The 13,946-nt window shown below is 35.7% G+C and overlaps 1 protein-coding gene across 14 annotated transcripts in view; it reads right to left on the reverse strand.

Moving 5' to 3' along the window:
• Positions 1-13,946, reverse strand: part of LOC131669622 (tau-tubulin kinase homolog Asator) — a 481,900-nt gene that overhangs the window by 186,705 nt on the left and 281,249 nt on the right. For 13 of the 14 annotated variants that reach the window (XM_058944724.1, XM_058944645.1, XM_058944629.1 and 10 more), the window contains one exon: positions 1,760-1,837. The exons of the other annotated variant lie outside the window; for it this stretch is intronic. In XM_058944724.1, coding sequence (XP_058800707.1) covers positions 1,760-1,837 — 78 coding nt within the window. The remainder of the gene's footprint in view (positions 1-1,759; positions 1,838-13,946) is intronic. 14 annotated transcript variants of the gene reach the window in all.

The raw sequence follows: 13,946 nt of genomic DNA on the forward strand, positions 1-13,946 counted from the left end.
ACGTAAAGAACGCCTTCAACTCTGCTAGATGGGTGGATATTCTGAGAGCACTAGACGGCTTTCAGATACCCGTCTACCTTCTCAGAGTCTTGAAGGATTACTTAAAGGACCGAAGACTGACGTAGGGGGTGGCACAAGGATCGATATGCTGGGTCCTGACCTCTGGAACATACTGTACGACGGACTAATAAAGCTCGACATGCTCCCAGACACGCGTCTGGTCACTTACCCTGACGACGTAGCAGCCGTAATAACGGCCCGCGACACACATCTGGCTCAGCTTAAACTGAGCCAGGTGATGAGGCGTTTGGACGGATGGATGACGGACCACGGACTGAGCCTGGCTCTTTTTAAGACAGGCTTACTGATACTGATGAGACAGAGAATAGACACAATAATACCGATGACCATAGGAACGGAACCACTGGAGACCAAAAGTGCGGTAAAGTACCTGGGGTGACTATAGATACGAAACTGAACTTTTGGTCCCACATACGAGACGCGACCGCCAGAGTAAGTGAAAGGACCAAGTCCTTGAGCAGGCTGATGGTAAACACAAAAGGACCAAGACCGAGTATACGAAGACTGCTGATGGGCGTAACCTACTGCATCATGCTTTATGGAGCAGAGGTATGGGCCGACTCGTTACGGATGAGGAGACATGCAAAAACTATGACGAGCGTACAAAGAACGGGGGCACTAAGAATCGCGTGCGCGTACCGAACAATTTCGGAAAACGCGATTTTCGCGATCGCGGGTGTTATCCCGATCAACCTCTTGGCAGGCAAGAGAAAACGCATTTACGATCGAAGTGCGACCGTAGGGAGGGCCCACACTGCAGCAGAGGAACGAACGACAGAACAATGGCAGACAAGATGGACGACAGACGTTCAAGGACGATGGACCCACAGACTGATACCAGACGTTGGTCCGTGGAAAGACAGAAAACACGGGGAGGTGGATTTCTATCTCATCCAGTTTCTGTCCGGACACGGATACTTCCCAAAGTACCTGCACAGAATGGGTAAGGTAACTTCCCCAGACTGTGTGTACTGTAGGGGGTCTTGGGACGACGCGGAGCACGCGTTTTTCGTGTGCAAAAAAAAATCAGTTTAATTAAAGTTCAAGGCAATACAATATTATCAGATTGTACAATAATGCCTGGAATAACAGCAAAGAAAAAGGAAACTTTAGTCGTCGACAGTAATAAGATTGGATGGAAAAAGTGGCTAAAAAATGCTAAGTATAAGTATCGTCAACTACACAGAAGACAAATAAATTAAAAATCCAGAGTTAATTATAAATCTAATAAAAAATTATTATAAAAAATCTATTGTCAAGATATCGTGCGTAGAATATAATCAATATTCTATTAAATTTTGTTGATTCAGATATAAAAAAATGTATCAAAAAATTATACAATATTGATAACAAACCATTAAGCCAACATAATAACAATAATCGTAATATTCGACATTCAATTATTATTAGTTTTATTCCATGTTCCAATTTACAGACATTTCAATACGAGAGTGTCCAAACTTGAAACAATAACATACGTACCATTTCTCTAGTTAAAAGAACTACATCTTCGACTATGAAGTTGGGTGAAGATAAAATGTTAAATTGGATAAAATAAGTGTTGTAACATTGTATTTAGGGAAATGAAACAAAGCACATAGCGGCATTTAAAATTATCATAGGGCGCCAGGCATTGATAAAAATGAATTTTTTAATTTTGAGTATCGCGGAGTAATACCTTTCCGAATGTGATCGACAATCTGCATTTACTTGTTTTCCCAAAGTAGATAGCGGATTCCTGTTTGCAGAAGAGCGGCTAGAAAAGGAGGAAAAGAGATTAGGAAAACGCACTGGCAGATTACGTATATAACAGCATGTAAAGATTAACGAAAACAATAGAACAGAATTGACAAAATCAAATTGATAAGATCAATGCGGCAAGAAGGTGTATGGCACAATTACAAAACGATATTTTCCGAAGAAAAATTTACAAAAGAAAATTAAAAAACAATTGCATACGACGGTCAGTTGCGGCTGGCAAATAGAACACAAAGGTAACAAAAAAAAAAATTAGTTAATCGCTGTGTTCCGCACGACAGGCAACAAAACGAGAGCATCGGCTCATAGTGCTAATCGTTGAATGTGCGGCAAATGCAAGTCGACCAATTGCAAATTAACCGGCAGATTAAAGACAAAACTTTGGAGCGACCTCGCAACTAAAAGCGCGACAATCGATAGCCCCAAGTGATTAGCAACGAATATAATCGCTTAATACGAACTCTCGTCATCACTTCTTTGGGCATGTATGTAACAAATGGCTGGATCGCTCAACAATCAGCCTCGGCCTAAACAATCAAAAATTCGTTCAAAGTCAAGGATCAATTAGGTGTCAACAAACAATAAGGTACCTTGCCGAGATTAGCTGGACAAGCATAATATCATAGCAAAAATTTAGCGCTAATCGCGATTTGGATACGCTTCACGGATAATAGACGTCCGCTCGTGGTCGCGGCTGCAAATCTCTCCTTGATTCGTAGCTGATTTTTGAACTAGTGTTGCCCTTCTTCTCTTTCATTGGCATAAGTTTTGATAAATTATGACGGGCAGGTATGAGTGTGGGTGTGTGTATCTGGTTGGTATGAAGCCAGCAATAACTTTAATCAATGTCGTCAAGAAGCTGGTAGCAAATGTAGATTTGTTTAATGCACTTTTTCCCATATTTCGAGGTTGCCGAAAAACAAACAGAATTAACATATCGGAATACAAAGTTTCGTAAGTACCGGCACGCAACCAGAGCTCTGCACTGAGATAGCAACCAGCGGTGATTAATGACCAATTTTGAGCGGCCAAACCATCCGTTACAGTGTATAAAATAATTTGTAAAGAGTGTAATCTAATAAATATTCGAATCTATTAAGATATAGTATTGATGAATCTAGAATGAATGAAAATACCGAGGCGATATAGCTAACTATGAATATGAATAATCACTTGTATCAATATGACGGGGGTAATGCACAAATCTTTGATTTTGAATATTAGTAGAAAATATAATCCGTATCAAAAATGTAAGTCATGGTATCAATAAATACAACGATACTAAAAATGTAAGTAGTGCTTATAATCCAATCTCTAATATAATCTGTATCTTATGAAAAGAAGACATAATGTAATAAAACCGAGTGAATTATATTTAAACGAGAGTAAACAACTGTTCTGAAAAAACGATGTGATTCATTGTTGTTATTTATACGTAGCTGAATTACGATTCACAAATTTTGCGCGATGTGTATTTAATGTTGTTTGTTTTCCCAGATGCGCACATATGGTACATGCAAGGCTATATCCTCACGCTTTTATACCTTAATTTCCATAACTCCCGAGCACTGTAAACTACAACACCATAGCCCCAGACGTTTAAATCTCTATTTCCTCTACCCTCGAATCCTATAACCTGCGACGCTATAACCGTAGACCCTTATACCCTAATTGCTTTAACTCTTGAGCCCTGTAACCTGTGACGCTATAACCCCAGACTCTTGTGCCATAATATTCTCAATCCTTGAATCCTGTAAGTTGCGACGCTATAAATTAAACTCTACATTCCTTTTTCCGCTGTGGTAGAGGGGGTAAGTACTGAGATAGTCTGACGGAGCTTCAATGATGAGGCGGACTGAGGGAAGCAAATGCATACTTTACGGTTTCTAAAGATGCTTTATTGGTGATCGCAGCCATAACCCCCTTAGATTTTCTAACTTGCCAGCGTAAGAGGAAATACAAGAGATGCAGAAACGAAAATAGGGTATGGTTAACTAGAGTGGAAAGTGATGAGACGGTTTATGCTAGGCAAGAGCGATAAATGGAGAAGGGCGATTGGGTCTCCATACTGCGTATTCTGTGGTCGCGGAAGGAACAGCCTAGAGTGCACCTTTTTTGAGTACCCGTATTTAGAATGAGGATAGAAACAGCACCTAGAAAAATTTATAGACAATATACATTACGGTCAATAATATCCCGGAAATGGTTAGAAATAAGGAAGATTGGGTTCATATGCTAGATACGCAGAATGTAACCACATATGTTACCCTTGTAACAATATTTTTTATCCTGGAGCACTAAATTTTTAAGAGTACGACTGCTGTTAAGCATATCTAGTTTTTCACACTTTTGTGAAATCTCTTTTGCCTTTGTTCGAGAGATCCTGTACCAAATCGCCTTTTATATTGTTTATGTGGCTTGTCATGTTGAAGTGACCAGCAATAATCAGCTAGTATAGCTGTAAACTATTTTCCTTGATAAGGCCTTTCCATTTCTGCTGTCTTGATGAAAACGCTCACCCTGCTCTTCGCTAACATCACCTAAATTTTCAGGAAACCAATCCAAATAAGAATGCAAATAGTGGACCATTATGCTCATATTACAACCTAAATTTTTGAAGCTTGTTAGTATTCCACTTATCAGCTCTTGATAATTAAGAACTTTTTTGTTACCCAAAAATCCATTTACAACTTTTTTTAAACTTATCCAGGCTTCTTTTTCCTTTACACTCATCACCTTTTCGAAATCAGTTGTTTCCATTCAATCACGAATCTAAGGCCCTACAAATATATCTTTTATCTTTACATCACTCAGGTTAGGATATTTTTCAATGAGGTACTTGAAACAAGCATTATTTTTATCAACAGCTTTCACGAATTGCTTCATCAGTCCCAATTTGATATATAGTGGCAGTAGTAGTATTTTTTTTGCATCAATCAATGGATTTTTTAATATATTAGGATCATCTTTTTTGAGGGAAGTACGAGTAGACCAATCCTTTTTAACATAGTATAGCTCCCTTTTTCTGCTATGCCATAAAAATATGAAACATGGGTGCTTTGTATACCCTGACTTACGCCCAAGAAGCATACCAGCGATTTTCAAATCTCCACATACATCCCATTTCTGATTTTCATATTGAACAGCTTGGAGAATAATATCTACATTTTCATGACACTTTCAAATGAGTGAAATAAGCAATAGGCAAAGGAGTATATTTATTAGAGTTATGTAACAAAACTCCTTTCAAACTCCTTTTAAAGGAGTCGATAAACAACCTTCAATCAGCAGGATCATATGTCAGTCCATATTTTTGCATGAAACCATGAACATTATTGTAATAAACATAGTTCTCACCTTGGGAAAAGGACAGAGTAAATGACTTTTCTCGATGCCTGTATCAAGAAAATGTAGTTTCAGGTACAAGAAGATTTCTCTCTTTTAGCCATGAACTCAGTAGTTTAGCTTTGCCTATGGGCAAGCTTAAGTCTCGGCCTAAGTCATGTAGTGCAGCTTGATCAAAAGGAATCGGTACAGATTTAGAATCTTGACAATCATAAGAATCACTATCTGCAGACTCTTGAAGATCTCTTTTCTAAACACCTATATTGATATCAGCATTTTTCTTCCAAATTGGAGGGTTAGGAAGGATATCGTCAGGTCCCATCATCACAGGTTTCGTGACACTTGATACATTTGGATACACTATTTTATGAGAATTTTCAAAATTGAAGCCAGTAGTTTTAGTTAAATAAAAATAGCAGTCATCGTGACTAAAAGGTTCCCGCCATAACATTGGTGTTTTGAAAGACATGAGTGTAACTGTGTCTGTAGCATTATTCCAGCGTTTTAAAGCTTCAACACAGAATTTACAAGCTTTGTGTGGAACTCAAGGTTTATCTTGACTTGAAATCGATATATTGAAATATCTCTTGTAAAACTGTTTGACACTTTAATTGATGTCAGTTTTTTGCTTCGAAAACATAAAACGATCGCAGATGTAACAAAAATTGCCTGGATCATTTGAATACGTACGAACGTCCATTATAAAGAAAACGAAAATGTGAAAACGGCTGATATAATATACTGCAAACAATTCAAGGTAGCTATAAGAACGTCTGATAAAGACTCCAAAGAAGAACTCACCAAGAGCAGTGAAAACGACTGATGAAAACTGTTCGTCGATAAATCCTCCCTGGAAAGGTAGCCGTGAAAATGGTGTTTGGAAACTGCTTAGAAAAACTCTCTGTAAATAACGTCACAAAAATGAAAATGGCTTATCAGGTAATTTTATGCATCGCATTACGAGGTTATGATACTAACCCAATAAGCATCGCAGGTTACAGGGCTCGAGGATTAAAGAAATTAGAGTTGAAGGGTTAGGAGTTATAAAGTCGCAAGTTACATGGAACGAGGGTTAAAGCAATTAGGGTATAAGGGTTTGGAGTTACAACGTTATAGGTTACAGGGCTCAAAGTTTAAGGAAATAGGGATTTAAGGGTCTAGAGTCACAGTATCGCAGGTTACAGGGATCGAGGGTTCCAGCAATTAGGGTATATGAAGTTCGACTCTTCGTATAAATTAGAGCAATTAGGGTATAAGGGTCTACGGTTATAGCATCGCAGGTTATAGGGTTCGAAGGTTGAGGAAATAGAGATTTAAACGTCTGGGGCTATGGCGTCGTAGTTTACAGTGCTCGGGAGTTATGGAAATTAAGGTATAAAGGCGTGAGGATATAGCCTTGCATGTGCCATATGTGGGCATCTGGGAAATTGGCTGTTTCGGGATTGCTAAAATACTTGATTCCAATCATCGATATCTCGATGAAAAGAAAATATAACTCAAATCTTAAATATTAAATTTAAAGGGTAAGGGTATATCTTTCAGGTGGTTTGTCCCGTTTTCAGAAAAAAATATTTCCACGTTGTTGTGGGACCTTAAATATACCAAAAAACTGCCTTTTTTGCCCTTTTACATTAGGATATCTAAAAAACCTGACGTTATGGACAAAAAATTCTGACTTCAGATTCGCATTCTACGCAAAAAATTACTTCGGAAATGACCTTCCGTTGGCCAACAACAATCACAATCCCTTATTTTGCAGATCTGTGTAAATAAAAATAAATATAAATATATAACAATCGATGATTAACAAATTTATTTTTTTATGACTATTATATGTTCAATAATTAATTCAATTGAATAATATTAGTTACTTACAGCACATCAAATCTTTAATATTTCATAGTGTATAAAACCATTTAATTCATTTATTTAGATGACATGGTTTATTTCAAATTCAAATCAAATTGAACATTATATTTTAATTATACTCGTTATACATAAGTTGAACGAGTGAATAATCTAAGCTGGTTGGTAAAAAAATCTAATCAAAAGAACATAAATAAACAATTATAATTATTTTGAAAGTTTCCATTTGCACATAAATATTGTATTTTTACAAGCCTAAACCCATAGTTAACGACATAAAACGCGAAATCCTCAAATCCAGTTACAGTTGTAACTATTTGAATAATCCATTTAATTCAGCGTTAAATGTCATAATAAATAAAATTATATAATACAGGATGGAGTAATCTTAGCAATGGAAGAAGTAAATTTATAGCTTGAATAGCTACAGTTACATTATTGGCTTATTATTTCTGCTATAGCGCAGAACAAGAGTGATAGTGATAGCTTAGCAATATACCTTAGAAGACTACCTGATCATTCTTATGGTTCTTATGAAAGCTGCGAAGAATAGTGTGAATCAGAAAAAAAAATTTATTGTAAAATTTTCAAGCGTAGATTTATATTTATAACAAATTAGTAACATTTTTCAATAGGTACATAGCAAATTCAAATAAATTTTGAATAGCTGCATCGAGCAAAGTAAACAAAAGTTTCAATAATATCATAGTAAATATGGCTCATAAGATTATATGTTTAAGTAGAAGTGCACCATATGATGTAAGAGTTGTTTATTACGTATGTGTTAAAGTATATGAAAAATCGATATTGAATATTTATTTAAGAAAACTGAATTGACTATCAACAAATATTTCAGTAAAATACGATATGTGATAGCAACTGATAAAAAAATGATTAAATAGAAAATTATTAGACAAAACAACAACAAAATTAAAAAAATTGGATTTGAGAAATCAAGAGAATTGTTGAAAAAAAGTCGAGAAAAAAAAATCGGAAGATGTAATGTACAAAACTAACTGCGGTTGAAACGAGAGTTTTGACTTAGTAGTATATAGTGAATGATTCTGATTGAATAGTGTATGATTCTGAAATAAGAAATATACATAAATTAATATATTTCCATTTAGAAACTCTGACTTTGACTTGAATGCCAAAATATTTTTTTTATTGAAGCTTTGAAAAGTTTACAAGTTTTTCTTAAGAATTATGTGTACATCTGAAGTAACTTATACTCGTATCTTAAGGTTACATTTTTTAAGAGCTTAAAAATTAATTTACATACAGTGATGTTTGGTTCAGCTATAAAAATTTAAGCTAAGCGATAGAGATTGGATCGCTCGATTTATTGAGACTATAAAATCTTTAGATAGTTTTTTGTTGTCAGTAAACCATGAACGTTTTTCACTCTGATAGTACGATTTGAAATACGTGATACCTTTAGTTTTATCTAACTCATTTATAGTATCACTAGTTTTATCGATGGTTTCTTTATTGATGTGAAAGTGTAAGTCTGATTCAGATATTTTGACAATTTAAGAAATTCTTTTTTCAATAACTGTCTTAGCCAAAATGTCAACTTCTTCATTTTTACGAATTCCCAAATGGAAGGGTATCCTTTTTAGTTTATATAGGAGGAATAGTTATTTGTATCTTTCAAACTTTCGTTTGATTTGTATTATATATGGATTTGTTTTATTGTCACATTTTTCACTAGTTAGTGATTGAAGAACACTTCAGGAGTCCGAAAAAATGCAAATGTTTGGTTCGTTAATTACAAGAGCTACGTCAATGATTGAGTTGATAACTATGGCTTCTGCGTAAAGATTGATGACAGTTTGGTTATGCTTTTATTTACTTCAGTACCCAGCATGGGAATCAAGCAGGCTATTCCAACAAATCTATTTTCTAAGAATTTGCTGCCATCAGTAAAAATAGTAACGATATTATAATGTACTCTTAAAAATATATTTTAGTACTCATCCACATTATTTGCCTTTATAATTTTATTACCCAGCTCGAAATTTACTAAAATACAAGAAAGATAAGTACTATACTGTGAGTTAAAGAGCAAATTCATATGAATAACCACAGAGTCCATTAAGGCAGTCATGCTTGTGATGCAATCAGTCAGAATTCGTTTGGATTTGTTTTTGCCTAGTTTGTGGTAAAGTATGTATTTGTACATACGATTGCTTTTGTCGGCTATCGTCTTTAAGACATATTTATTTCCTAGTAGTCGAGCTCGTTCTCGGATGAAAAGAAGTTTCGCTTCCACTAATAGAATGCAAAATATTAGTAGGGGTGTTTTTTTCTATAACCTACAGCTGCTCTGATAGCTTGATATTCCATTTGTTCAAATATTTTTGCGTACTTTTTTTCATTAGAAAATATATGAAACTCTATTCAACTAACGATCAAACATAGCTTCTGCACAGAACTGTTGTTAACAACTATCAAAATCAGCACCCAATCTGTTCCGCATACAAATTTACATTAAGCAATAAGTTACATTTAGCTAATAGATTATAAATATGAGTGATGAATGACATTTTATAGTTAAAGATAATACCTAAATATCGAGTTGTTTCGCTCGATGCGATTGAGTGGCTGTAATAGTGTTTTTGAGAGAAAGTTCGAGATAGAGATTTTATAAAATTATTCTAATAGTATCATTGGTTCTCTCTAGCAATTTTAAACATGCAGAAGCTATAGGAGCAGCAGTTATAACTGTAATATCATCGATAAATTCAAGCACTGTTATTCCATCTTTCTATAGACCTTTAGCTATTTCAGAGGTGTATATTATGTAAAAAAGCGGGTTTAACACTTCACTGTAAGTTGAGTAATTGAGCACTGGAACTTAGCAAGTTTTTTAAGCAGAAAATCGGGTAAAGTACATGCGTCCGAGGCATCAAGAAACGTGGCTAATGCTTCATGTTTTTATTCAAAAGCGTCATTGATTATGTAAGTTAATATTAATTAAATTAATTATGTAATATTAATTTATGGAATAAATTATCCTGACGATCATTTACCTTTGCGAAATCCAGATTGAGAGAAGGGAAGAAGGTTATTGTGCTTCAGCCATCATTCCAGCCTGTGTTTGACCAAGGATTTGAAAACTTTGCACGTACGAGGTGTGATCAAAAAGTAAGGTGAATTTTTATTTTTCTCAAAAAATATTTATTATTCATCAATTTTTATTTTATCATCTTCAAAGTAATCCCTCTCGGATATAATGCACTTGTGCCAACGCTTTTTCCAATCCTCAAAGCATTTCAAAAAATCATTTTTTGTGATCTTGTTTAGTTCATCCTTCGATGCCGTCTTTATCTCCTCAATCGTGGCAAAACGCCGTCCTTTCATGGGCCTCTTCAGTTTTGGGAAGAAGAAGAAGTCACAGGGGGCAAGATCTGGGGAATACGGTGCCTGTGGCATCGTTACTGTGTTGGTTTTAGCCAAAAATTCGCACACAAGCAACGATGTGTGAGCAGGGGCATTATCATGGTGCAAAAGCCAATTTCTATTTTTCCACAAATTCGGACGTTTCTGGCGGATTGCTTCGCGCAAATTGCGCATAACTTGCAGGTAATATTCCTTATTTACTGTTCTACCCTGTGGCAAGAACTCATGATGCACCACACCCCTGCAGTCAAAGAAAACTGTAAGCAAAACCTTTACATTTGATCGAACTTGGCGTGCTTTTTTTGGTCTTGGTGATCCAGAATGCCTCCACTGGGACGATTGAGTCTTAGTCTCGACGTCATAACCGTGTACCCATGTTTCGTCACCTGTTATAACCCTGTTGAGTAAATCTGGATCATCGTTGACGTCATTCAGTAGCTCTTGGGCGATGCTCATGCGACGTTTCTTTTGGTCAAAATTGAGCAATTTCGGAACAAACTTCGCTGACACACGTCTCACGTCTAAAACACTCGTCAAAATTGATTGGAACGAACCAAATGAGATGCCAATATCATCAGCAATTTCTCTAATGGTAATTCGACGATTTCCCAACCCTATTTTCTTCACTTCTTCAACATTCTCATCAGTTGTTGATGTGCTGGGGCATCCAGAACGAGTTTCGTCGTCGGTGTCTTCTCGGCCTTCTTGGAAGAGTTTATACTTGTAAACATTTTTTTGGCTTAAAGTAGACTCACCGTATGCCACTTTCAGCATTTCAAGTGTTTTGGAACATTTGATTCCATTTTTCACACAAAATTTAATGCAAACTCTTTGATCCATGTTTTTAGACAGCAGCAAATCGTGGAGCACGCAAAACACTTCTAACCTTGATGCCTCTCACAAACAAAGCAAACATACTACAAAGCTGAAATTTGGAACGTATGTTCTAGACGAATGTACCGACATAACCAAATAAAAAAGTCGAAGATCGAACGGACGTAGCCCGCTAAATTTCAAAATTCACCTTACTTTTTGATCACACGTCGTACATGACATTAGAGCGATTAGTCTGACGCCGTTACGATCATGTTTTTTTATCGTGGGTATGAAGGAGCGTGTTCGTGCTTTGGAAAAGTCGCTTTCGCGATACATTACATTAAAAGTGTCTAAAAGTTCAAGTTTGTATTTAAATTTTTAATTTTTCAGTAACTCCATAATTAACTTCGTCAAGACTTGGGAAAGCTAAATTGCCACGTAAATCTAAGATTCGGTTGAGTTCCACCAGATAAAAGGATTTTTCTAAAATGGGATTTTTATTATACGGCGAAAGAAAATCCAGGTCGTGCTGAATCCATAGCGAGGACAGTTTTTCAAGGCAATATATATTCTTTAGTTAAGATTTTTTCATGTCATTTTCGGTACTAAGATTGCACCATGCGCTTTTTAGTACTTTACATTTATTCCAAACATAGCTTTTGTTACTGAAAAAATTTATGAATTCCGTAAAGATTTTGAAGTAGAATTTTTGTTTGTTTGAATGTTTTATTTGCTAGGGCACAAATTTTGTGATAACCATTAAGATTAATTACAGTATGGGTGAAATTACACTTTTTGAACGAAGTTCTTCTGAGACATTTCATTTTATTGCAATCGGAGTCCTACCAAGGAGCTGAGTTGAAGCGAGAACGTTGATTTTTTTTTATTGTGACGAAGAGTTGCTTCTTTCGTTTTATCTGAGATGGTACTAATAAAAAAGTCATACTTATTGGAGGCAAAAAAATTATCATATTTAGTTGAAAGGAACTTGTTATTATATTTATTTAATAGATCATCATTGAATTTAATCCAATTAGTTCTGATAGACAAGTTTAAAAGTTTTCTTTTCATACATATATCACGTAGTATCAGTATCAACAGTGATTGGGAAATGGTCAAATCTGAACATTTCATCACTAACCGGCACATTAACTTTATCAACAAAAGGAATTGAAGACAGAATCAAATCTACGAGGTGTGATCAAAAAGTAAGGTGAATTTTGAAATTTAGCGGGCTACGTCCATTCGATCTTCGACTTTTTTATTTGGTTATGTCAGTACACTCGTCTAGAACATACGTTCCAAATTTCAGTTTTGTAGTATGTTTGGTTTGTTTGTGAGAGGCATCAAGGTTAGAAGTGTTTTGCGTGCTCCACGATTTGCTGCTGTCTAAAAACATGGATCAAAGAGTTTACATTAAATTTTGTGTGAAAAATGGAATCAAATGTTCCAAAACACTTGAAATGCTGAAAGTGGCATACGGTGAGTCTACTTTAAGCCAAAAAAATGTTTACAAGTATAAACTCTTCCAAGAAGGCCGAGAAGACACCGACGACGAAACTCGTTCTGGACGCCCCAGCACATCAACAACTGATGAGAATGTTGAAGAAGTGAAGAAAATAGGGTTGGGAAATCGTCGAATTACCATTAGAGAAATTGCTGATGATATTGGTATCTCATTTGGTTCGTTCCAATCAATTTTGACGAGTGTTTTAGACGTGAGACGTGTGTCAGCGAAGTTTGTTCCGAAATTGCTCAATTTTGACCAAAAGAAACGTCGCATGAGCATCGCCCAAGAGCTACTGAATGACGTCAACGATGATCCAGATTTACTCAACAGGGTTATAACAGGTGACGAAACATGGGTACACGGTTATGACGTCGAGACTAAGACTCAATCGTCCCAGTGGAGGCATTCTGGATCACCAAGACCAAAAAAAGCACGCCAAGTTCGATCAAATGTAAAGGTTTTGCTTACAGTTTTCTTTGACTGCAGGGGTGTGGTGCATCATGAGTTCTTGCCACAGGGTAGAACAGTAAATAAGGAATATTACCTGCAAGTTATGCGCAATTTGCGCGAAGCAATCCGCCAGAAACGTCCGAATTTGTGTAATAATGCGTTTTGATTGAAAAACTTGTTTTTTTGCAATATCTCAACCTTTTTTTCTACTAAAAATCCACATCGAATGAGAGGTCGCTCGTCAAAATCGGTAAATAAGTTATTAACGAAAAACCATTAAAAATGACATGTTTTTCAATAATTTTTTTCATTTTCATTAAAAAAGATAATTATTCTCAAATAAGTTCAAACATTACGTTCTGGTCATAGAAGTAAGTGTAACTTTTTTATTTTTCGAAATTTTGAATATTGAATAAGCTTATATACTGTCCGAAGCTGAATAACATTATATACTGTCCGACGTCACTCAGACGTCCACATCTCTCGCATTGCACCGATTCCGAGATTCCGACCTACAAATAAAAAAATTAATAACATTATGAAATGTACATTTATATATGTTATATCGACATTTCTTCGAAGCATTGGAGCTCAAACGACGTTGGCGCAGGAGTAATCGCTGGGTGTGGTGAATCCATTGAAGATGGTGAAAACTCCGATATACAAATATAAAACAAACTATTAAAATTATTTTACATATATATTTTCATACGTG

Source organism: Phymastichus coffea, unplaced genomic scaffold, assembly GCF_024137745.1.
Source record: "Phymastichus coffea isolate CEN01 unplaced genomic scaffold, Cenicafe_Pcof_1.1 PCOF00008, whole genome shotgun sequence".
Lineage (NCBI taxonomy): Eukaryota > Metazoa > Arthropoda > Insecta > Hymenoptera > Eulophidae > Phymastichus > Phymastichus coffea.